Source organism: Rana temporaria, chromosome 10, assembly GCF_905171775.1.
Source record: "Rana temporaria chromosome 10, aRanTem1.1, whole genome shotgun sequence".
Classification (NCBI taxonomy): domain Eukaryota; kingdom Metazoa; phylum Chordata; class Amphibia; order Anura; family Ranidae; genus Rana; species Rana temporaria.
The window spans coordinates 135,003,629-135,028,464 of NC_053498.1; the positions used below are offsets into that span (position 1 = coordinate 135,003,629).

The 24,836-nt window shown below is 45.9% G+C and overlaps 1 protein-coding gene across 1 annotated transcript in view; it reads left to right on the plus strand.

Annotated features, from left to right (window-relative positions):
- The window catches only part of MASP2 (MBL associated serine protease 2), an 84,476-nt gene that overhangs the window by 50,748 nt on the left and 8,892 nt on the right, over nt 1-24,836 (plus strand). The window contains exons 6-9 of the mRNA XM_040326342.1: nt 4,046-4,193; nt 7,364-7,482; nt 19,648-19,726; nt 22,792-22,923. Coding sequence (XP_040182276.1) covers nt 4,046-4,193; nt 7,364-7,482; nt 19,648-19,726; nt 22,792-22,923 — 478 coding nt within the window. The remainder of the gene's footprint in view (nt 1-4,045; nt 4,194-7,363; nt 7,483-19,647; nt 19,727-22,791; nt 22,924-24,836) is intronic.

Sequence of the window (24,836 nt, forward strand, 5' to 3'; positions counted from 1 at the left end):
TGCTTGGAAGCATTGAACTTAAAGCGATGGTTCACCCTCCATAACAACATTTTAGCATAAAATTAGGCATAGTAGCGCGAGCTACAGTATGCCTGTATTTATTTTTTTAGCCCAGTACTCACTGTGCAATCGTATATTGAAGATTCCGACTGCCCGCGGGGAATGGGCGTTCCTATCCAGAGGGAAGGTGATTGACGGCCGGCTCTGGCACGTCACGCTCCCCAAAGACAGCCGGAGTAGGTCTCGGCTCTTCACGGCGCTATACGGCGCCTGCGCACAGACTATGCGCAGGCGCCGTGAAGAGCCAAGTCCTATTTCGGCTATTTCCGGAGAAGCGTGACGTGCCAGAGCCGGCCGTCAATCACCTTCCCTCTGGATAGGAACGCCCATTCCCCGTGGGGAGTCGGAATCTTCAATATACGATTGCACAGTGAGTACCGGGCTAAAAAAATAAATACAGGCATACTGTAGCCCGCGCTACTATGCCTCATTTTATGCTAGAAGAAAAAAAAATGTTTTTTTTTTTATAGGGTGAACCCCCGCTTTAATTTTTCTCTGCACGTCGTTGTGTTTTACGTCACCGCGTTGGATTCGATCGTTTTTTTAACTGATGGTGTGTATGCACATCAGACCATCAGTCCGCTTCGTCGGTTAACCGCATCGGATGGACCGACCGTGTGTACGCGGCCTCAAGCAACCATATTTCATGTTCAACTTTCCAGGCAAGCTAAAGACTACAACCCCAACTAGCTGCTACATTTTAATAATTGGCCCCACTTTACCTCATTTAGCAAAATTACTGAAAGCACAGTCTGATTCGCCAAGAGAAACCTCCTTTTCCAATACTTGGTCACGGTTCTCTGCATTGGTTGAGTACACCGTGCCACCAAACACCATACAAAATTTGCAATCATTATTAGTTATTAGTTATTTTGGGAACACATTGGCCCGGATTCACAAAGCACTTGCGCCGACGTATCTCCAGATACGCCGCGTAAGTGCAAATATGCGCCGTCGTATCTGTGCGCCGGGCCCACAAAACTAAGATACGCTTAAAAACAGGCTTCGTCCCACCAACGTAACTTGCCTACGCCAGCGTAGAGTGGGCGCATATTTACGCTGGACGCATTTGGTGCTCTCATAGATTTCCTATTCAAATATCAAAATGAGGGAGATACGGCGATTCACGAACGTACGTGCGCCCGACGCAGTGCGCGTAAAGTCATACGTCCGGCGTAAAGTTATGCCCCATAAAGGAGCAGCATCCATGCAAAGGTCTGCACCAGGGAACACAAGCTGGCGTATTTTACGTAGTTTACGTTGGACGTGAAAATGACTAGGCGCAGGTTACGTTCACGCCGTAGGCAGTGATCCGGCGTATCTTAAGCAGTTGTACCGACGTGATTGTGAGCATGCGCACTGGGATGCGTCCACGGGACGGCGCATGCGCCGTTCGTTATACGTATCTGCCTGGCGCTCGGCCCATCATTTGCATGGGGTCACGCCTCATTTGCATGGCTCACGCCCACTCCCACTTACGCCGACTTACGCCTTGGAAACCCAGCGCAGTTTTGGGAGCATTGGCTTTGTGAATTCAATGCTTGCCTCTCTGCGCTGCGTCGGCGTGGCGTACAGGAGATACGCTACGGCGGCATAAATGTGCGCCGCTGTCTGTGAATCTGGGCCATTATTATTATACATGATTTATATGGTGGGTAGGTGTATGCGTTTCAGGGTCCCGTCACCTTATTTAATGTCATACCTTCTCTAAGGCCTCGTACACACGATAGGTTAAACAGAGGACAACGGTCTGATGGACCATTTTCATCGGTCAAAACCGATCGTGTGTGGGCCCCATAGGTTATTTAACCATTGGTTAAAAATAGCCAACTTGCTTTAAATTTAACCGATGGATTCCTAACCGATAGGTCAAAACCGATCGTTAGTAGGCACAACCATCGGTTAAAAATCCACGCATGCTCAGAATCAAGTCGACGCATGCTTGGAAGCATTGAACTTTGTTTTTTTCAGCACGTCGTTGTGTTTTACGTCACCGCGTTCTGACACGATCGTTTTTTTAACCGATGGTGTGTAGGCGCGACGGACCATCAGTCAGCTTCATCGGTTAACTGATGAAAACGGTCCATCAGACCATTGTCATCGGATGAACTGAAAGTGTGTATGCGGCTTTAGACTGCTCATTACCATAATGGGCCAATAGAAAGGTACATTTAGTGGGAAGGGGCAAAATGCATTAGGGGGATCCGTGGCAGTCTGCAGACTCATATAAGTGGCCCTTAGTTGGTGTCAGTGGTGCCTATTTTTTTTGGTTTAATACTAAACCCAAACGATACTTTTTCATTTAAGAAATTGCATGTTTTCACATGTGATGAGTTGGTGCTTTCATATTGTGTTGTATGCATGGTATGTCTCAATAAAATATCAGAGTCCATCAGGTGAATTGTTTTTTCCTTATATAGATTTCTGCTAGACCCCCAACAACCGAAAGTGTTTATTTAAAGAAGAACTATCATTATATAATTTACGGTTCTGTCCTTTGCAGGATAAAGTACACATACTACTCTGTCCCATGTTGCTAGATGTTTCCTAACCATCACTAATTAGGTCAGAACTGTACCACTATCCCCGTGCCGTATCAGATCCGACAACAGCTTGGAAGGAGATGGCTACTTTCAAAAAAGACAGCTTGTCTTGGCTCAGAAGCTAACAAATCTCCTCTTAGCAGGGCCGCCATCAGGGGGGTACAGGCAGTACACCTGTAAGGGGTCCGGAGGTCCCCAGGGGCCCGGATGGCAACCCCCTTTAAAAAATGTTTTTTTTAGGGGTCCGGAGGTTCCCAGGGGCCCGGAGGCCCACAGGGCCCCAGATGGCAACCCCCCCTTTTTTTTATTTATGTTTTATATATTTTTATACATATATATATATATATATATATATATATATATATATATAATAATAATAATAATAATAATAATAATAATAATAAAGGGCCCAGAGGTCCCCAGGGTCCCGGATGGCAACCCCCCTTTTTTTTATAAAAAATGTTTTTTTTATTTTTATTTATATATATATATATATATATATATATATATATATATATATATATATATATTTTATTTCTTTTTTATATATATATATATATATATATATATATATATATATATATAACCTACTATTTAAAAAAATTAATAAATATATATATATATATATATTTTTTTTTATTAAAGGGCTCAGAGGTCCCCAGGGCCCCATGTGGCAAACCCCCTTTTTTTATTTTTTATAAATGTTTATTTTTGTTTATATATTTTTTATTAAATGGCCCAGAGGTCCCCAGGGCCCTGGATGGCAACCCCCCTTTTTTTGTAATTTGTAATTATTTGTGTATATATATGTGTGTGTGTATGTGTATATATATATATATATATATATATATTTTTTTTTTTTAAAGGCCCAGAGGTCCCCAGGGCCCCAGATGGCAACCCCCCCTTTAAAAAAAAAAAATATATATATATTTTTTATTTCCTTTTTTTTCTTTTTATTAAAGGCCCCAGAGGTCCCCAGGGCCCCGGATGGCTACCCCCATTTTTTTATATATATTTTTCTTTCTTTATTTTTTCTTTTTTTTGCGTCTCAATTTGCAGCAGCGCCCCCCCCCCCCGCTTCTCAATTTCAGGCGGCAGCCCCCCCCCCCCCGATTCTCTGCTCCAGCAGGGCCCATGCCTGAAGCTGTGTAAGGGGCCCCATAATTCCTGATGGCTGCCCTGCCTCTTAGCAATGCATTTCTCTTACTGCTGATTGTCAGGTGCTCAGTACTGAGATAAGCTGCAGCCGTCTCCTTCCTAGGTGTTGTCAGATCTGCAACTGCAGGAGAGCAGGGGGTAAAGTTCAGCAGGCATAAAGGTAAACCCAGTAGAATGACTTTAGCCACAGTCACAATATTTACTGCACAGCATAACATTTAATTATTTGATTTTACATGCTACCTGGAGTTAAAGGCAATCACGTTTTTTCCTATATCTTACAGGTTGCAGCCAAAGGGAAAGAAATTGCTGTCCTGTGTGGAGAGACACTACCACCAGAGATCGACACAAGGAGTAATAAAGTGGATATTGTGTTCACAACAGATGGATCAGGACATCACACGGGCTGGAACCTTCAGTACACAGTAAAGGGTGAGAATGCTGAAGAATGTTTTTTGCAGTTTTGTACAGCCGGGGTGGACTGCTTCTTCTTTCACTGTCCAGTCACAGGCTTGGGGCAGTGGGTTGAATGATGCTGACCATCAGTCTAAGGTTATCTAAAAAGGAGGAAAAAAATACTGCAGAGGAAATCTCTGGACCAATGATGAACATTGGAGCAAAAGCTGAACACCAGATTGCATTCCTGCACCCAATATCCATGTGTACATAGCCCAATGTTACTTTCTCCAGGGGCATCCAGCCAGGTAGACAATATTGCTTCTACTAGTGCTGCTAATCTCTTTATAGGTCCTTACTTCCCACCATATGCAGTTCACATGCAACAAAGAAAGGTCTCCATGGTGTAGTAATCCAATCATATATTTATTAAACAACGTAGTAACTTACAGCTTAAAATAGCGATGTTCAGCTAGACAAACAGCAGGACTTCCGGTCTCGGCCACGACGTCATCCGGCTCCTCCCGACGTGTTGCATCACAGATCACGTGGCTTGATCAAGGGTATCTTTATGGTGTGTGAAAAAGACGCCAATTATGTTGTTATATAGCTGCACATGAAGTATTATTATATTTATTTATTTGTATTTACATTGTGTTTGAAGATTAATCACATTACACATTGAGTAAGCGCCACATTACCTATTACCATATATACTCGAGTATAAGCCGAGTTTTTCAGCACATTTTTTTGTGCTGAAAATGCCCCCCTCGGCTTATACTCCAGTCACCTTTTTGCGCTTGATCTCCCGGAATTTGGGGACCCGGTACCAGCCAGCCGTAGGTCCCCTGGACCCCAAACTTGGCACACATGTAGCCCCACTCTTCTACAAGTGTGCAAAGTTTGTTGGCCGGGGAGCACCAATTTTTTTCAAAGCTGGGCACCCCTTCTATAGACTTTCTCCGGTGAATTTGGGGACCCGGTACCAGCTGGTCGTAGGTCCCCTGGACCCGGAACTTGGAACACATGTAGCCCCATTTCTCCTCTACAAGTGTGTAAAGTTTGTTGTCTGTGGGGACCTACGGCTGGGGAGCACTGATTTTTCAAAGCCAGGCACCCCTTCTATAGACTCCCATGTTAAACGTCAGTCTAGTCATGGACACAGTGAGGCTTGGACACAGTGAGGCATGGACACAGTGAGGCATGGACACAGTGAGGCATGGACACAGTGAGGCATGGACACAGTGAGGCATGGGCACAGTGAGGCATGGGCACAGTGAGGCATGGGCACAGTGAGGCATGGGCACAGTGAGGCATGCACATGGACACAGTGAGGCAAAGTGAGGCACAGTGAGGCATGCAGATGGACATCCTAGGCTTATACTCGAGTCAATAAGTTTTCCCATTTTTGGTGGTAAAATTAGGTGCCTTGGCTTATATTCGGGTCGGCTTATACTCGAGTATATACGGTATATTATTTACACTGTGTGGAACATTAATTACTGTATTTATCGGCGTATACCGCGCACTTTTTTGCCCTGAAAATCAGGACAAAATCGTGGGTGCGCGGTATACGCCAATACCCGCTTTCCCGCGCCGAGTTTGAATACTGCGCCGACATATACCGAGCGCAGTACACTCGTGTATTGTCGGGCAGTCTCGGCTCCTCTCGCGCTGACGTCCTGGACGTACAGGACGTCAGCGCGGGAGTAGCCGAGCCTGCCCGACAATACACGAGTGTACTGCGCTCTGTATATGTCGGCGCAGTATTCAAACTCGGCGCGGGAAAACTTTGCAAGACACCAAAACTGTAAGTACAAAAAAACTTTTTTCGACAGGAATTCGGGGAAAACTTTAGGGGTGCACGCTATACGCGGGAGCGCGCTATACCCCAATAAATACGGTATGTTGGAAGCTGCTTAGTTTAGTATTCACATTTTTTATTCACTTGGTTTGAACATTAGTAATTTATGTTATACATTTTTAGAATTAAAAGTAATATCTGCCGAGCATCGCCAACGGGCTAACCAGGAGACCTCCTGATTTATGCAATAACCCTTAGGTGCCACCGGTGGGGGCTGACTCCTTCTCTACCTTCTCTTCTGTCTTTCGCTCTCCTGCTCTTCCTTCTTCTTCTACCCCTCTTGTTTTCTTTTCCTTTTCTGTGTCAGTCCACTGTATCTCTTTTAATTTAATTTAATTTAATTTTAATAATTTACTTTTTTTTTTATTTAGTTTTGACTTTGTTTCAGCCTGTTCAATGCAGACTGTGCTTAATGTCGAGCGGGCATGCGGTGCTTAGGTGCCCAGCTCTGCCTCGGGCGCTCAGGATGTTCTTAGAATGTTCCCTGGTAATCACTGTTACCTTGGGATTGTACTTAGCATTGCAGGGGGTGGGGGTTTGGGTCGTGTCCCACCTCCCACTTGTTGGGGGTGACACCTGCTTCAGTGGACCGAATGTCCGGGGTGGGTGGATGACCTCCGCTCCCTTACTTACCCGGAGTCTCATTCCTGATGTATGCCCGACTCTGTTCGGATTCTGTTGTGTAACGATGTTCCACTGTCAATGTATCCTGTATTTGTTTTGATTTTCTTTTAAAATAAAATACTAATTATATAAAAAAAAAAGTAATATCTGCCATCATAAAATATGTCTTAAAAAAAAAAACGAATGAGCACATGAAAAGCCGATATTATTTTTGATTCATTGACGTGAAACTTTGTAGATTTAATTGAAATCAACTACAAAGCGGTGAAAAGTGAGAACAGAAGTTGCAGTCTACTACACCCAGCTCCATGATTTACGAGGGTTGCTGGCTGCTGGTAACACACAGTGGTTATGTTCTATTTTTCTTGGTTTGGATAAAGAGAGTTTTCACAGGCCCCGTGCAATCCGTGTAATTCACATAACTGGCAGGCCACGCTTCCTGGCAGCGCTGCGGCCCACTGGGCTGTAATTAATGATAAGTATCTGGCTCCTTTCTTTGTTAGAAATGCTCCAAGGTCAGGAGCAGACAGAGGGGCTTGTTCTAATCCAATAGTTACATTTGTGTTAAGATATTTCTGTTTTTTTTTAAATGGGGCTGATATCTCATGTATTCACTCCCTAAAGCAATGGACAGATCTGCTTGTTACAGTGTAGCTGGTTAACTCAAGGGTAGAAAATCACTTTTTTTTTTTCTTTCTCCGCTCTTCTCCACGATTAGCTCTTCCATGTCCCGATCCTGTGCTGCCATCCAGAGGACATTTTACGCCTGTGAAGAAAACATACGTTGTGAAGGATCGCTTGGAGCTTAAATGCGAAAAAGGATACGAGCTCATAGAGGTGGGTACCCTTTAGAGCAGGGGTCTCAAATTCAAATTACCTGAGGGCCACAAGACAAGTTTTCATATGCCATGGGGGGCCGCATGCAAACTTTCAAACTTCAAAAACAACAGTACTGGTGTCAGCGGACACATTATTAACCCCCAGCACTGGTGTCAGCGAGCGCAATTTTTACCACCAGCACTGGTGTAAGTCAGGGGTTGACAAATTTGCTTGGAATCTAGGAGCCAGCTAAAAAAGTTAGGAGCCAGAAAACGCGCCCCGTCCCGACGAGCTTGCGCGCAGAAGCGAACACATACGCGAGCAGCTCCCGCGTATGTAAACGGTGTTCAAACCACACATGTGAGGTATCGCCGCGATTGGTAGAGTGAGAGCAATAATTCTAGCTCCTCTGTAACTTAAAACATGCAACCTGTAGATTTTTTTAAACGTCGCCTATGAAGATTTTAAAGGGTAAAAAAGTTTGTCGGCATTCCACAAGCGGACGCAATTTTGAAGCGTGACATGTTGGGTATGAATTTACTCGGCGTAACATTATCTTTCATAATATTAAAAAAAAATGGGGATAACTTTACTGTTGTCTTATTTTTTAATTTAAAAAAGTGTAATTTTTTCCCAAAAAAGTGCGCTTGTAAGACCGCTGCGCAAATACGGCGTAACAGAAAGTATTGCAACGATCGCCATTTTATTTTCTAGGGTGTTAGGATAAAACATATATATAATGTTTGGGGGTTCTAATTAGAGGGAAGAAGATGGCAGTGAAAATAGTGTAAAATGACATTAGAATTGCTGTTTAACTTGTAATGCTTAACTTGTAATACCAACGGCCGCCACCAGATGGCGCCAGCTCACATCGGGTGGTAATAACTTGTAATGCCAACGGCTCACCACCAGATGGCGCCAGCTCACAAAAAAAAAAAAATGTTTTCCCTCTTTGCTCCCCCCACTTCCGCCCTGCCTGCGGGCCATTTATAACTGGTCCGCGGGCCGCAAATGGCCCGCGGTCCGGTACTTTGAGACCACTGCTTTAGAGTAAGGTGACCAGATTTTTTAAATGAAATCCGGGGACATATTTTTTCTTTACTAGTAATGGCGGCAATCAGCGACTCTCTGCCCGTCGCCGCCCGCCTCACAGCCTCTCAAGTCTTACTCTTCGGGCCCAGGGCTACTACTGGATGGGGAGCGGAGGAAGATCACTCCGCCAGGGAAGGCAAGGAGATAGGCAGGTGGCTGGCCAGGATTTGAGCCAAGGCAGAAGAACATGCGAGTGGAGCTGAATGGGCATGCGCCCGAAACTGAAGAGATATTCCCTCCGCTCCGACCAGCACATGATTATCAGAAAGGGGCACAGATAATGGGAAAAATACAACCCCCCTATGCTAGTATGCACGGCGGAGCGGGGGTGTGTAATTCAATTTTTTTTATCTTAATTCTGCACTGACTGTCTTTGAAATTGCCCCTGCCCCCTATTAAATCCGATCTGGGGACAAAACCAGGGACAGACTTGGTCCGGGGACAGTGTCCTCAATCAGGGGACTGTCCCCTGAAACTGGGGATGTCTGGTCACCCTACTTTAGTGGTCACGTAAGCCAGGTTTCTGCCCTGTCTAGTGAAGTAAAAATGGCAACTGCTCAGATCAGTTTATAACCATCAAAAGGTGAATGTGACAGACCCAAAAGGGACAGGGGCTTTTGGAGGGGACTGCAGGGTGGCTTCTTGCCTACTGATTTTGGGCCCTGGCTTTTAAGTAGGGGTGCAACGGATCATCATTGATCCGTGATCCGAACGGGTCGCCACATTCGCATCGGCACCCCATGCGTTCCGCGGATTGCGGCCATAGGAAAGGCCGCGGCTTCGGCCTAGCTCCGAAGCGGCTGCCATCTTGGTACCCCCGGGCGGCCTGGGTGAGCTCCCCAGAGCAGCGCGCTGATGGGGAGATGTGGATATTACAGTGGGGGAGATGATGTGGATATTACAGTGATCACAGCTTCCTGTAATCGGAAGCGGTGATCAGTTTCGTGCCACACACAACCCATCCCCCCTACAGTTAGAATCACTCCCTAGGACACACTTAATGCCTTCAGCGCCACCTACTGGTTAACCCCTTCACTGCCAGTGTAATTTTCACAGTAATCAGTGCATTTTTATAGCACTGATCGCTGTAAAAATGACAAAAATATGTCAAAAGTGTCCGCCATAAAGTCTCAGTCACGATAAAAATCGCAGATCACCGCCCTTACTAGTAAAGAAATATAATAATAATAAAAATGCCATAAATCTATCCCCTATTTTGTAGATGCTATGGGGCAGATTCACATAGAATCCGCGGCGGCGTAGTGTAAGCCATTTACACTACGCCGCCACAACTTACTGGAGCAAGTGCCGTATTCTCCAAGCACTTGCTCCGTAATTTGCGGCGGCATAGTGTAAATGGCCCGGCGTATGGCCGCGTAATTCAAAGGGGGCGGCTTGTATTTAAATTAAGCACGCCCCCGCGCCGATCGAACTGCGCATGCGCCGGCCGTAAAAGTAGCCCAGTGGGCATGCTCCAGCTCACGACACAAAACGTCAATGAAGCCGACGTGAGCATCATTGACGTAAAGTCCTATTCGCAAACGACTTAGTAAAACGACGTAAACAACGGAAAAAGAAGACGCTGACCCGACGCCATACTTAACATGGCATACGGCGGACTGACGTAAGGTTACCCCTCATATAGCAGGGGTAACCTTGCGCTCACGGAAACGACGTAAACGACGACGAGGCGGCGCAAAATCGTTTGGGAATCAGCGTTTCAGGCTCATTTGCATAGTCAAATGAGAAATGAACGTAAACGCCACCTAGCGGCCAGCGTAGAATTACATCTAAGATCCGACGGTGTAAGGGACCTACACCTGTCGGATCTACGCCGTATCTATGCGTAAATGATTCTAGGAATCAGACGCATAGATACCCGGGGCCAAAAACAGAGATACGACGGTGTATCTTGAGATACACCGTCGTATCTCTTCTGAGAATCTGGCCCTATAACTTTTGCGCAAACCAATCAATATACGTTTATTGCTATTTTGTTTTTTTACCAAAAATATGTAGAAGAATACGTATCGGCCGAAACTGAGAAAAAAATTGGGATATTTAGTATAGCAAAAAGTAAAAAATATATATATTTTTTTTTAAATTGTTGCTCTATTTTTGTTTATAGCGCAAAAAATAAAAAGCGCAGAGGTGATCAAATACCACCAAAAGAAAGCTCTTTTTGTGAAAAAAAATTACGTCAATTTTGTTTGGGAGCCACATCGCACGACCGCGCAATTGTAATTTAAAGCGTGACAGTGTCGAACGCTGAAATTTTAAGTTACTGTAAAGGCCCAGATCCACAAAGAAATTACGCCAGCGTATCTATTGATACGCCGCGTAATTTCTACGATGCCCCGTCATATCTTTGTTTTGTATCCACAAAACAAGATACGACTGAATGTGGGCTTGATCCGACTGGCGTACGTCTTAGTACGCCGTCGGATCTTAGGTGCATATTTCCGCTGGCCGCTAGGTGGCGCTTCCGCTGATTTCTGCGTAGAGTATGCAAATGAGCTAGATACTGCGATCCACAAATGTACGTCTGCCCGGCGCATTTTTTTACGTCGTTTACGTAAGGCATTTTTCGGCGTAACTTTACCCCTGCTCTATGAGGCGTACGCAATGTTAAGTATGGACGTCGGGCCAGCGTCGAATTTTCCATCGTTTACGTTGTTTGCGTAAAACGTTCGCGAATAGGGCTTTGCGTAAATTACGTTCACGTCGAAAGCATTGACTATTTGCGACGTGATTTCGAGCATGCGCACTGGAATACCCCCACGGACGGCGCATGCGCCGTTAAAAAAAAAAAAAAAACGTAATTTACGTGGGGTCAAGTTGAATTAACATAAAACACATCCTAGTCATTTGAATTCCGCGCCCTTACGCCGACACATTTACACTACGCCGCCGTAACTTACGGCACAAATTGCTTGGGCCAGATTCACAAAGAGATACGACGGTGTATCTACAGATACACCATCGTATCTCTGACTTACACTGGTCCTATCTATGCGCCTGATTCATTGAATCAGATACGCATAGATAGGGCTAAGATCTGACAGTGTTACACTGTGTTACACTGTCGGATCTTTTTTTCCATTTAAAAATGGCGCCGGGGGCGTTCCCGCTGATTTACGATAAATAATATGTAAATAAGCGAGATACGCGAATTCACGAACGTACGCGGACCCGTCGCAGTGTTCTTACGTCGTTTCCGTAGCGGTTTTCCGTCGTATACTTACCCCTTCTTTTATCAGGCGCAGCCAATGTTAAGTATAGCCGGCGTTCCCGCGTCGAATTTGAATTTTCCTACGTCGTTTGCATACGCCGATTCACGAACACGCGCATCGTCGCAACCACTGACGTCCTAGTGACGTCAGTGGGAGCAATGCACGCCGGGAAATTCCCCGGACGGCGCCTGCGCATTTAAATCGGCGCGGGAACGCGCCTGATTTAAATAGTACACTCCCCTAGCCGCGGAATTTGAATTCCGCCGGGGGATTTAGGATCCGCCGTCGCAAGTTTGGAGGTAAGTGGTTTGTGAATTAGCCACTTGCCTCCTAAACTTGCGGGAGCGGATCTTAATTCACGTAGATCGAGCGGATCTATAGATCCGCTGAGCTACGTGAATCTGGCCCTTTCATTTCTTTTGCAAACTGAAGCAAGGAATGCGATTGGTTGCCATGTGTCACAGCGCCACTTTTGTTTTTTTTACTTTTGATCCAGTTATTATAAATCTGTTACACGGTCTCCATTATCTTTACACTTTTTTTGTTTCTTTGTTGCTGTGTGATTGCCCCTCTGTCGGTTTTATTGCTAGTCCCAAGTCTCCTCTGTGCTACGTCTAGATACTGTGCAGAAAATAACTGTCTTTATGGGTTGGTTTTATAAAGCCATTCTTCAAATCCCTGTACACCACATAAAGGGGGATGTTCACCAAATTAGATCTGGCTGCTGCACACCTATGATTTTCGGGTAAGATACAGAGATCCCTAGTGGCTGGTAAAGAGTTAAATATAGCAGACCGCTGATTGACCTGTTTAAAATTGCATCATATAAAACCTTAGGGCCAGATTCATGTACATTTGCGGCGGCGTAACGTATAGCATTTACGTTACGCCGCCTCAAGTTTTACGGGGAAGTGCTTGATTCACAAAGCACTTGCCTGTAAAGTTGCGGCGGCGTAGCGTAAATCCCTCCGCCTAATTCAAATGGGGCGTGGATCATTTAAATTAGGCGCGTTCCCACGCCGAACCGACTGCGCATGCTCCGTTTTGAAATTTCCCGCCGTGCTTTGCGCGAAATAACGTCGCACCGACGTGATTTTTTGAACGTCGACGTGAGCTACGTCCTTTCCTATTCACGGACGACTTACGCAAAAAAAAAACAATTTAAATTCGACGCGGGAACGACGGCCATACTTTAACATAGCGGGCTAGATTCAGGTAGATCAGTGGATCTTTAGATCCGCTCGATCTATCTGATTTAAGATACGCTGCCGCAAGTTTGAGAGGCAAGTGGGTATTTCACAAACCACTTACCTCCAAACTTGCGGCGGCGGATCGTAAAACCCCCGGCGGAATTCAAATTCCGCGGCTAGGGGGAGTGTACCATTTAAATCAGGCACGTTCCCGCGCCGATTTAAATTGAGCATGCGCCGTCCGCGAAATTTCCCAGCGTGCATTGCTCACACTGACGTCACTAGGACGTCAGTGGTTTCGACGTGAGCGTAACTTGCGACGCGCGGGTTTCTGAATCGGCGTACGCAAACGACGTAAAAAAATTCAAAATCGACGCGGGAACGACGGCTATACTTAACATTGGCTGCGCCTCATAGAAGCAGGGGTAAGTATACGCCGGGAAAACCGCTACGGAAACGTTCTAGCAACACTGCGTCGGGTCCGCGTACGTTCGTGAATTCGCGTATCTCGCTGATTTACATATTATTCAGCGTAAATCAGCGGGAACGCCCCCCGCGCCATTTTCAAATTAAAAATAAGATCCGACGGTGTAACACAGTTACACCTGTCGGATCTTAGCCATATCTATGCGTAACTGATTCTATGAATCAGGCGCATAGATACGACCAGTGTAAGTCAGAGATACGACGGCGTATCAGGAGATACACCGTCGTATCTCTTTGTGAATCTGGCCCAGCAAGTCTAAAGATACGCCACAAAATAGCAGCACTAACTATACGCCAAAAAGAATATAAGATGATGAAACTCTCTAAGGAGTGTCGACAAATTAAACCAGCGCTATCAAATAACTGTGCATATTTGACTATATAAAATACATTACTACAACCCATATGTAATGATATACAGTGATAATAAACAAAATATATCCAGTTTAAGAAATAAACACTAAACTGTGACTGTAATAATAAACACCCGTGATTGACTTAAACGTGAAGTGAACGCACTGAAAGTGCAAGAGACAGTCTTTAAAAATAATTTAGAACGTGGCCAAACAAAGCAAAGTTCATGTGTATAAGGATCCTGCGATCTTCAAATTTTTTCAAAAACTTCCACCACACCCGACAGTGCTCAGTGATTCCTCCCCCATCAAATGGACACTCACCGGATAGGTATGCCTCACACTCTCGTGTTTTGGCACAAAAAACCTTATCAGATGTAGTTGTTCCCGTCAATAAAGATGTAATCCAAATATGACATCCAATCAGTTCCACATATATGTCAGAGAGAGACAAAAGAAGTGCAAATAGTGTGATACCATCAAAGGTTTAATAGCACACCAAAATAAAACTTCAAACAGTGCACTCACAAACAAAATCTTGTAAAACAGCAGAATATCACATCAAGAAACTCCTTCAAACGTCAAAATGGTGAGAAGCGGTCACGGCGGACCCCCGATCAGCGAGAAAAAGTGAAACCAATTCTGCTACTCACGGTGCCATGGACTTCTGTCAGATGCAGCTGCACATCCACTTAAATAAAAAACTTCAAACGCACTCTGCATCCAAAAACGCAGCACTCACTGGTAAAATTAGACTGTATGGCAATACCCCGACATGTTTCGTTATAAAAACTTATTCATGGGACTCCCATGAATAAGTTTTTATAACGAAACATGTCGGGGTATTGCCATACAGTCTAATTTTACTAGTGAATGCTGCGTTTTTGGATGCAGAGTGCGTTTGAAGTTTTTTATTTAAGTGGATGTGCAGCTGCATCTGACAGAAGTCCATGGCACCGTGAGTAGCAGAATTGGTTTCACTTTTTCTCGCTGATCGGGGGTCCGCCGTGACCGCTTCTCACCATTTTGACGTTTGAAGGAGTTTCTTGATGTGATATTCTGCTGTTTTACAAGATTTTGTTTGTGAGTGCACTGTTTGAAGTTTTATTTTGGTGTGCTATTAAACCTTTGATGGTATCACACTATTTGCACTTCTTTTGTCTCTCTCTGACATATATGTGGAACTGATTGGATGTCATATTTGGATTACATCTTTATTGACGGGAACAACTACATCTGATAAGGTTTTTTGTGCCAAAACACGAGAGTGTGTTCCCCAATGAGCTCTGAGTTGACCCTCTTCTGCTCTTTTATTCTCTTACCCTTTTACTTTTTTCTTGTTCTTATTTTTCCTCTCTTCTTATTTTTAATTTATTTCCTTTTTCCCTCTTTCTCTTTCTTTTCTTCCTTTAATGCTTGTTGTGTTTGACCATACGGTATACTAGGTCATTTTGGAATCTTATCTGATCTTTAGACTCTCAGGAAATGGATAAAGATTCCTTGTTATGTATTACACGGTATTGCTCTTTGACTTTTAATTTACTTATGTTAGATTGTATAATGGTGCCCAAGCTCCTATTGGGGCTTGCGGTGATTTTGGCCAATTTTGGCTAATTTTCTATTTTTTTTTGTTTATTGTATCTCTATTTACAAGGCCTTAATACTGTGTAATGATTGGAATCGTTATTATTTTTATTTTCTGTTTTCCTTCATTGAAATGTTATTTGTCTAACGAGTGGCCTGTGTGTGCCGACTATTCTGTTCTTTTCTTCAATAAAAATATTGAAATACAAAACACGAGAGTGTGAGGCATACCTATCCGGTGAGTGTCCATTTGATGGGGGAGGAATCACTGAGCACTGTCGGGTGTGGTGGAAGTTTTTGAAAAAATTTGAAGATCGCAGGATCCTTATACACATGAACTTTGCTTTGTTTGGCCACGTTCTAAATTATTTTTAAAGACTGTCTCTTGCACTTTCAGTGCGTTCACTTCACGTTTAAGTCAATCACGGGTGTTTATTATTACAGTCACAGTTTAGTGTTTATTTCTTAAACTGGATATATTTTGTTTATTATCACTGTATATCATTACATATGGGTTGTAGTAATGTATTTTATATAGTCAAATATGCACAGTTATTTGATAGCGCTGGTTTAATTTGTCGACACTCCTTAGAGAGTTTCATCATCTTATATTCTTTTTGTTCACTTATTATCTTCTAAACAGCAGCTAGGCATCATCCACTCCTCCATAGGCGCAACGGTGGGCGACTTTTTAGGGCGCATTCTATATATCACCCATTGTTATTACTAACTATACGCCGGCTAGCGACGACGTAAGAGAATGCGACGGCCGCGCGTACCTTTGTGAATCGCCGTAAACAGCTAATTAGCATACCCGATGCGGAAAACGACGCAAACTCCACCCAGCGGGCGCCAAAGTATTGCACCTATGATCCGAAGGCGTACGAAGCCGTACGCCTGTCGGATCGAAGCCAGAAGCCGTCGTATCTTGGTTTGAGGATTCAAACTAAAGATACGACGCGGGAAATTTGAAAACACGCCGGCGTATCGGTAGATACTCCGGCGTATTTCTTCTGTGAATCTGGCCCTTAGTGACCACCAGCCAGAGAGACATGCAGCAGTGCGGTCACTTCTTGCATTAATAAATCACCACAAAGTCCTGTAAGCAGAGATTACCCTTTGGTGAATTCTTGTAGAACAGGGGAATGCATTTTACTAAAGAGAAGACATCTTTTTTTTTTTTTTACTCAAATTTTAATAAAAAATAATAAACAAACAAAAAACAACAAAAAATAAAATCAAAAACACCACTCCAAACAGTGACAGCATCAATAAATTGAAAGCATCAACATCAAAGTTATCCCAAGAATAACAAATATGCAAAAATATTCAAAAACATTTTCAGGAATATTCAGACATGCTCAGAAGTAGCCAAAAACACCCAAAGGCACTTAGAAGCACCCATAGGCACCAGTGGCTGTTTTTTATTTTGGGAGGGTCACCCGCAAAAACCCCCAGCTCCCGCTGTTGGTCATCCAGCCACCTCATACTTACCCCATCTAGGTTCTGGGCGGGCAGTGCTCCTACTGGCAACAGGCGGGCATCTCCTCCCCCTCTGCATCACGGCGGCTTCCACCGTGCGCCTCCTCATCCTAGGCATCCAAAAGTGTCCCATGTGTCCGCCATAATGTCGCAGTCACAAAAAAAATCACTGATCACCGCCATTACTAGTAAAAAAAAAAAAAAAATTGTAATAAAAATGCCATAAAACTATCCCCTATTTTGTAAACACTATATGGCCAGATTCTCGTACATCGGCGTATCCTTGCGTGGGCGTAACATATCCGATTTACGGTACGCCTCCGCAACTTCAAATTTGGAACAGGGGGGCGTGTGTTATGTAAAATAACCATGACCCGACGTGATTGACGTTTTTCACGAACGGCGCATGCGCCCTCCGTGGACATATCCCAGTGTGCATTGCTCCAAATACGCCGCAAGGACGTATTGGTTTTGACGTGAACGTAAATTACGTCCAGCCCCATTCACGGACGACTTACGCAAACGATGTAACTTTTTCAAATTTCGACGCGGGAACGACGGTCATACTTAACATTGGTACGCCACATGTACGCCACCATATAGCAGGGGTAACTTTACGCCGGGAAAAGCCTAACGTAAATGGCGTATCTTTACTGCGTCGGCCGGGCGTACGTTCGTGAATTCGCGTATCTAGCTGATTTACATATTTCTAGGCGTAAATCAGCGTACACGCCCCTAGCGGCCAGCGTAAATATGCAGTTACGATCCGACGGCGTAAGAGACTTCGGATCGAATAGAAATCTATGCGTAACTGATTCTAAGAATCAGGCGCATAGATACGACGGCACAACTCAGGCCCCGTACACACGACCGAGTTTCTCGGCAGAATTCAGCCAGAAACTCGATCGGAGCTGGATTCTGCCGAGAAACTCGGTCGTGTGTACACTTTTCACCGAGGAAGCCGACGAGGAACTCGTCGGGCCAAATAGAGAACATGTTCTCTATTTCCTCGTTGTTCAATGAGGAAAGTTGGCCCGCCGAGATCCTCGGCGGCTTCAACACAGAACTCGACGAGGAACTCGATGTGTTTGGCACGTCGAGTTCCTCGGACGTGTGTACGGGGCCTCAGAGATACGACGCCGTATCTGGAGATACGCCGTCGTATCTCCTTTGTTAATCTGGGCCTATAACTTTTGCGCAAACCGATCAATAAACCCTTATTGAGATTTTTTTTTACCAAAAATATGTAGAAGAATACGTATTGGCCTAAACTGTTGTTGTTTATAGCGCAAAAAATAAATGCTGCAGAGGTGATCAAATGCCACCAAAAGAAAGCTCTATTTGTGGGGGGAAAAAGGACGCCGATTTTGTTTGGGAGCCATGTCGCACGACCGCGCAATTGTCAGTTAAAGCGACGCAGTGCCGAATCGTAAAAAGGGGCCAGGTCCTTTACCTGCATAATGGTCCGGGGCTTAAGTGGTTAATTAAAAAGGGGCCAATTTTAGAGATGTTACAGAGTTGAAGTTCACACACTTTTGACAATGATTGGATTTGGGGCAAAAAGGAGAGGTCAGAGTCTAGGATTACGCCTAGTACCCTTGACGTGAGGGGAGAGGTTGATGGTTGCATCACTGACCTTGATGGAAAAGTAACGGAGGGGGGCATGGACAGGGGGGAATATTATCAGCTCAGTTTTAGAGAGATTAGTGGTGCGACCGTCATGCTGATATGTCAGTTAGTAATGCGATAATAGACTGAAGGAGCGAGATGAGGAGTAGAGCGATAGATTTGGGTGTCATCGACATGGAGATGGTATTGGAAGCCATGGGAGGCTATCACGTTCCCAAAGGAGGAGGTATAGATAGAGGAGAGAAGAGGTCCAAGAACAGAATGTTAAGTATGGACGTCGGGACAGCGCCGAATTTTCCGTCGTTTATGTCGTTTGCGTAAAACTAGGGCTTTGTGTAAATTACGTTCACGTCAAAAGCATTGACTATTTGCGACGTGATTTCGAGCATGCACACTGGGATACCCCCACGGACGGCGCATGCGCCGTTAAAAAAAAAACGTAATTTACGTGGGGTCAAGTAGAATTAACATAAAACACGCCCACATCTTATCCATTTGAATTGCGTGCCCTTACGCCGACACAGTTACACTAAGCCGCCGTAACTTACGGCGCAAATTCTTTCAGGATACGGAAACTACGCTCTAAGTTACGGCGGCGTAGTGTATCTTAGATACGCTACACCTGCCTAAAGATAGGCAGATCTTTGTGGATCTGGCCCTATATGCCCTATATGCACCCGCGTGCATGCACGGAGTGACGTCATCGCCGCTCCACCCAATCAGAGCACCCCTGGGCGCACCGCACACAAGTCTATCCCGGCCTTCGGTAAGATCACTGCTACCGTCGGTCTGTATCCATGCGCCGCTTGTGTCCTGCCTGGCTCCCTCTCCCCTCCTCCTCCCTCTCCCCTCCTCCTCCCTCTCCCCTCCCTCACAGTCCAGAGCCGCCAGGAGGAAGCCGCCCACCGGTTCCTGTAGGCTTTGTGTGTGTGCAGGGGGGGGGGGGGGTTTGGGGGGCCTCTATGTCCATTTTGCTTGGGGCCCCCAAATTCCTTCAAACGGCCCTGGATAAGGGATTTTCTCCTAAAATTATTTGACTTCTATCTCAAATTTACTTAGAATAACTCCAATATTTGCAACATTAAAAACACTCTATAGCTCAAAAGGACTGATTGTGCAATTTTTCCTTTATAGAATGGAATGATCATATCCTCCTTCACTGCAGTGTGTGGTGTTACTGGACAATGGAATAAGAAAATACCAATATGTGAAAGTGAGTTCAATTTACGCTTTGTTTTTTACATTTCTAAATCTATTGAATACTTGTATATAATGTTATTTTTTTTTGTTCCTGGAGTTCTTCTTTAGAATTACAGGACATTTTTTTCCCAGTTATAAATTCCTTTCTCATTCAGCTAGCTAGGGCAACTACCTGAAGTTTGCCTTTCTGTAGAGTTGGGTACAAACCAGCTGAATGTTGGGCTTGTGGCTTTTCTGTAAGATGAGAAGTAAAGCCGCGTACACACGACCGTTTTTAATGTCCTAGAAAAAACAAAGTTTTTTTCCGACGTGATTCTTGTCAAGCCGGCCTTGCTTACACGCGATCGTGGAAAAAAAATGCTTGAGCAAAGCGCGGTGACGTACAACACGTACGGCGGCACTATAAAGGGGAAGTTCCATTTGGATGGCGCCACCCTTTGGGCTGCTTTTGCTGATTTTGTGTTAGTAAAAGTTTGATGAGAGACGATTCGCGCTTTTCAGTCTTCGTGCTTTTCAGTCTGTTACAGCGTGACGAATGTGCTATCTCCATTACAAATGCTAGTTTTACCAGAACGAGCGCTCCCGTCTCATAACTTGCTTCTGAGCATGTGCGGGTTTTTTTTTTAAAGGGGTTTTCCACCCATTTTGTAAGTTTATTAAAAGTCAGCAGCTACAAAAAGTGTAGCTGCTGGCTTTTAATAAACCGACACTTACCTGCTCCACGGCTCCAGCGACGCACCGGACGGGGCTCCGCTCCCCGCCCCCCCTCGCCGGCGTCTTCATGCTCAGTGTTGGCACCCGGCCGTGACAGCTTTCGGCTTCACGGCCGGGCACCCACTGCGCATGCGCGAGCGGCACTGCGCATGCGCGAGCGGCACGGCCCGGCGACGTCTGATTGGACAGGCGATCGCCGAGGACCTGTCACGTGTCCTGGGCGATCGCCTACAGCAACCCCTTCCTGTAAGTGATTAAGCTTAATCGCCTAGGCGATTAGGCTTAATCGTCTACCCGGAAGGAGGAAGTGGGACAGGAAGTCCCACTCCTCCTGAAGCCCCCACTCCCCCCCCAAAAAAATGACATGCCAAATGTGGCATGTAAGGGGGGTGAAGAGTGGGGTAAGCGGAAGTTCCAAATTTGGGTGGAACTCCGCTTTAAGGGTATTTTGTGCGTGTACTCGAGAGAGGAGCCGGACTGCAGGAGTTGGGAGTAGGCAGGCCTCCCCCAGAGGCAATCTGCCACCTTTCTCCATGCCCTGGGTGGCAATGGCGGGTGTGTGAGGGGGTCCTCCCACACAGCCCGCCCTACCTGCTCCGCTTTGAAGCCCAACGGGGCAGAGGGACTCCCTATAAGGGAGTGAGAGGATCTAGCCCGCTCAACCAGCCCCGTTAGTCCTTCGCCTCTCTTTTTAGAGACCGCGTGGTCAAAGTGCGTGCATGCTAACCCAATTTCGAGTGCGTGTAAGTGTGGTGTTTTTTTTTTTGTGGGAGGGGGGTGGGCGTGCTAAGCGCAGGCTTACCTCGCATAGCACACCCACCGAGAGCCGGGCTGAGACCACCAAACTCAATTCACATGTCGCCGAGACCGGGATCCGAACCCCTAGCTGCAGAGGTGAATGGCTTGTCAGCGCAGTGCCAATCGCGTTGAGCCACCGCAGCGGTTTTTTTCACGTTGTTAAAGCCTACACACAGGGCAGGACTTAGGGTGGTGGGGGCCCCTGGGCTTGAGTGTTAATTGAGGGGCCCCCTGGAGCCAAGAAGTGGGGGGGGGGTCAAAGTTGTTGAGCGGGGGGTGCCGCCGAGATTTAAGCTGATCGAGGTTGTTGAGCGGGGGTGGCTGCCACCGATCCGAGTTGTTCAGCAGGGGGGGTCGTCGATTGATCAAAGTTGTTGAGAGGGGGGGCCGCCGATCGTAGTTGTTGAGCGGGGGGGTGAAGGGGACTTCTTACCTCTTCATCAGCAGCGGCATGGCTCTTCCTGCTTCCTCCTCCCGGGGCCCCCTATTGGGCGGGGCCCATGGGCTTGAGCCCAGTCAAGCCCAATGGTAAGTCCGGCCCTGCCTACACACGACCATTTTTCACGACGTGAAAAACGACGAGAAAATTTAGAGCATGTTCTAAATTTTTTAATGCTAATTTTTCGAGAAAAATGTTCTGGAGCCTACACATGACCGTAAAAAAAAAATATTTTAACGATTGGTACCTATAAAGTCAATGGTTTTCTCTTATATACATGTTCTTTACAAATGTTCAGTGTTTGTATGTTTCAAGTCTGTAGTTAACCTTGGCCTAGATTCAAGTAGAATTGCGCGATATTTGCGGGGGAGCAGGGCAACGATTTTGCCCTGCGCCCCCGCAAATATTTTGCGCTGCCCTCGATTCACGGAGCAGTAGCTCCGTGAATTGTGAGGGCGCGCCGGCAAATTTGCCCGGCGTAAGCGCGCGCAAGTTAAATGATCTCGCCGGGGGCGGGAATCATTTAAATTAGGCGCGCTCCCGCGCCGAGCGTACAGCGCATGCTCCGTCGGGAAACTTTCCCGACGTGCATTGCGGCAAATGACGTCGCAAGGACGTCATTTGCTTCTAAGTGAACGTGAATGGCGTCCAGCGCCATTCACGTTTCACTTACGCAAACGCCGTGAAATTCAAATTTCACGGCGCGGGAAGGCCGGCTATACTTTAGCATTGGCTGCCCTTACTATTAGAAGGGGCAGCCTTGCGCTAAAAGTAGCCGTACGGAAACTCCGTACCTGGCTTGCGCGGGGCCCGCGCAAGCTTGTGAATCAGTGGTAGTATGCAATTTGCATACTACACGCTGATACACAATGGGAGCGCCCCCTAGCGGCCCCCGCAAGAATGCAGCCTAAAATCTGCGAGGCATAAGAGCCTTATGCCGCGCAGATTTTAGCCTGCAGTCGGTGTAACGAGGTTCCTGAATCAGGAGCACTCGTTACACCAGAGCAAGTAAGCACTTGCGCTGCGTAACCTATGGTTGCGCGGGCGCAAGTGCTTCTTGAATCTGGGCCACTGTAGCTAACATTTCTCATGGCAGCTAACAATTTGTTCTTTTGTGTTCCTAATAGTTGTTGACTGTGGACCCCCAGCGGCTCTAGAAAATGGGAATTACTTCTTTGTGACCAGCAACGGTGTGACTACATACAATGCCAAAATCCAGTACAACTGCGCAACTTTCTATATAATGAAAGATGACATAGGTGAGACCTACCTATAATTATACAGACAATTGTGGCCCTGACTCTGAGATGAATTTCTTTCTACAACTACACTATCCTATGATGATCATGATTAGGAATCAGCAATTCACCATGTGGTTTGATCGTAGCAGAATCATGCATTTCATAAATCTAACCACTTGCTTACTGGGCACATAAACCCCCTTCGTGCCCAGGCGAAATTTCAGCTTCCGGCACTGCGTCGCTTTAACTGACATTTGCGCGGTCGTGCGACGTGGCTCCCAAACAAAATTGACGTCCTTTTTTCCCCACAAATAGAGCTTTATTTTGGTGGTATTTGATCACCTCTGCGGTTTTTATTTTTTGCGCTATAAACAAAAAAAGAGCGACAATTTAAAAAAAAAAATATATATATTTTTTACTTGTTGCTATAATAAAGATCCCAATTTTTTTTTAAAAAAACTATTTTTTTTCTCAGTTAAGGCCGATACGTATTTTTCGACGTATTTTTGTATCTCCTGATACACCGTCGTATCTCTGACTTACACTGGCCGTATCTATGCGCCTGATTCATAGAATCAGTTACGCATAGATATGGCTAAGATCCGACAGTGTTACACTGTGTTACACCGTCGGATCTTATTTTCAATTTGAAAATGGCGCGGGGGGCGTTCCCGCTGATTTACGCTGAATAATATGTAAATCAGCGAGATACGCGAATTCACGAACGTACGCGGACCCGACGCAGTGTTGTTACGACGTTTCCATAGCGGTTTTCCCGGCGTATACTTACCCCTGCTTCTATGAGGCGCAGCCAATGTTAAGTATAGCCGTCGTTCCCGCGTCGAGTTTGAATTTTTTTACGTCGTTTGCGTACGCCGATTCAGAAACCCGCGCGTCGCAAGTTACGCTCACGTCGAAACCACTGACGTCTTAGTGACGTCAGTGGGAGCAATGCACGCCGGGAAATTTTGCGGACGGCGCATGCTCATTTAAATCGGCGCGGGAACGCGCCTGATTTAAATAGTACACTCCCCCTAGCCGCGGAATTTGAATTCCGCCGGGGGTTTTACGATCCGCCGCCGCAAGTTTGGAGGTAAGTGGTTTGTGAATTACCCACTTGCCTCTCAAACTTGCGGCAGCGTATCTTAAATCAGATAGATCGAGCGGATCTAAAGATCCGCTGATCTACGTGAATCTAGCCCATAGCGCCTACGAAATGGGGGATAGATTTATGATTTTTTTTTTTTACTTGTAATGGCGGCGATTTGCGATTTTTTTTGTCAGGGCTGCGATATTGCGGCGGACATATCGGACACTTTTGACACAATTTTGGGACCATTCACATTTATACAGCGATCAGTGCTATAAAAATGCACTAATTACTGTATAAATGTGACTGGCAGCGAAGGGGTTTACACTAGGGGGTGAGGAAGGGGTTAAATGTATTCCCTGGGTGTGTTCTAACTGTGTGGGGGGAGGGGGGTGACTGGGGGAGGTGACCGATGCTGTGTCCCTATGTAAAGGGACACAGATCGGTCTCCTCTCTCCCTCACAGCACGTGGAGCTCTGTGTTTACACCTCATCATTACACACAGAGCTCCACGTCCCTGCTGTCACCGACGATCGCGGGTGCCTGGCGGACATCGCGGCCGCCAGGCACTCGCATCGGCTCCCGAACGATGCGCCGGGCACGTTGTTTCCCCACTGCGCGCCCCCAGTGGCGCGCACAGGGAACAACAACGACAGGACGTCCACCCGGCACTTGAGAGCCGCGCTGTGGACGTCTTTCGACCATAGCGCGGATCTCAAGTGGTTAAGTGTATGTTTTTCCTCATATAAGATTTGCTTGCAGGAGGTCCCCGGATTACAAACATCTGACTTACAAACGACTCCTACTTACAAACGGAGGGAGACACCAGGAAGTGATAGGA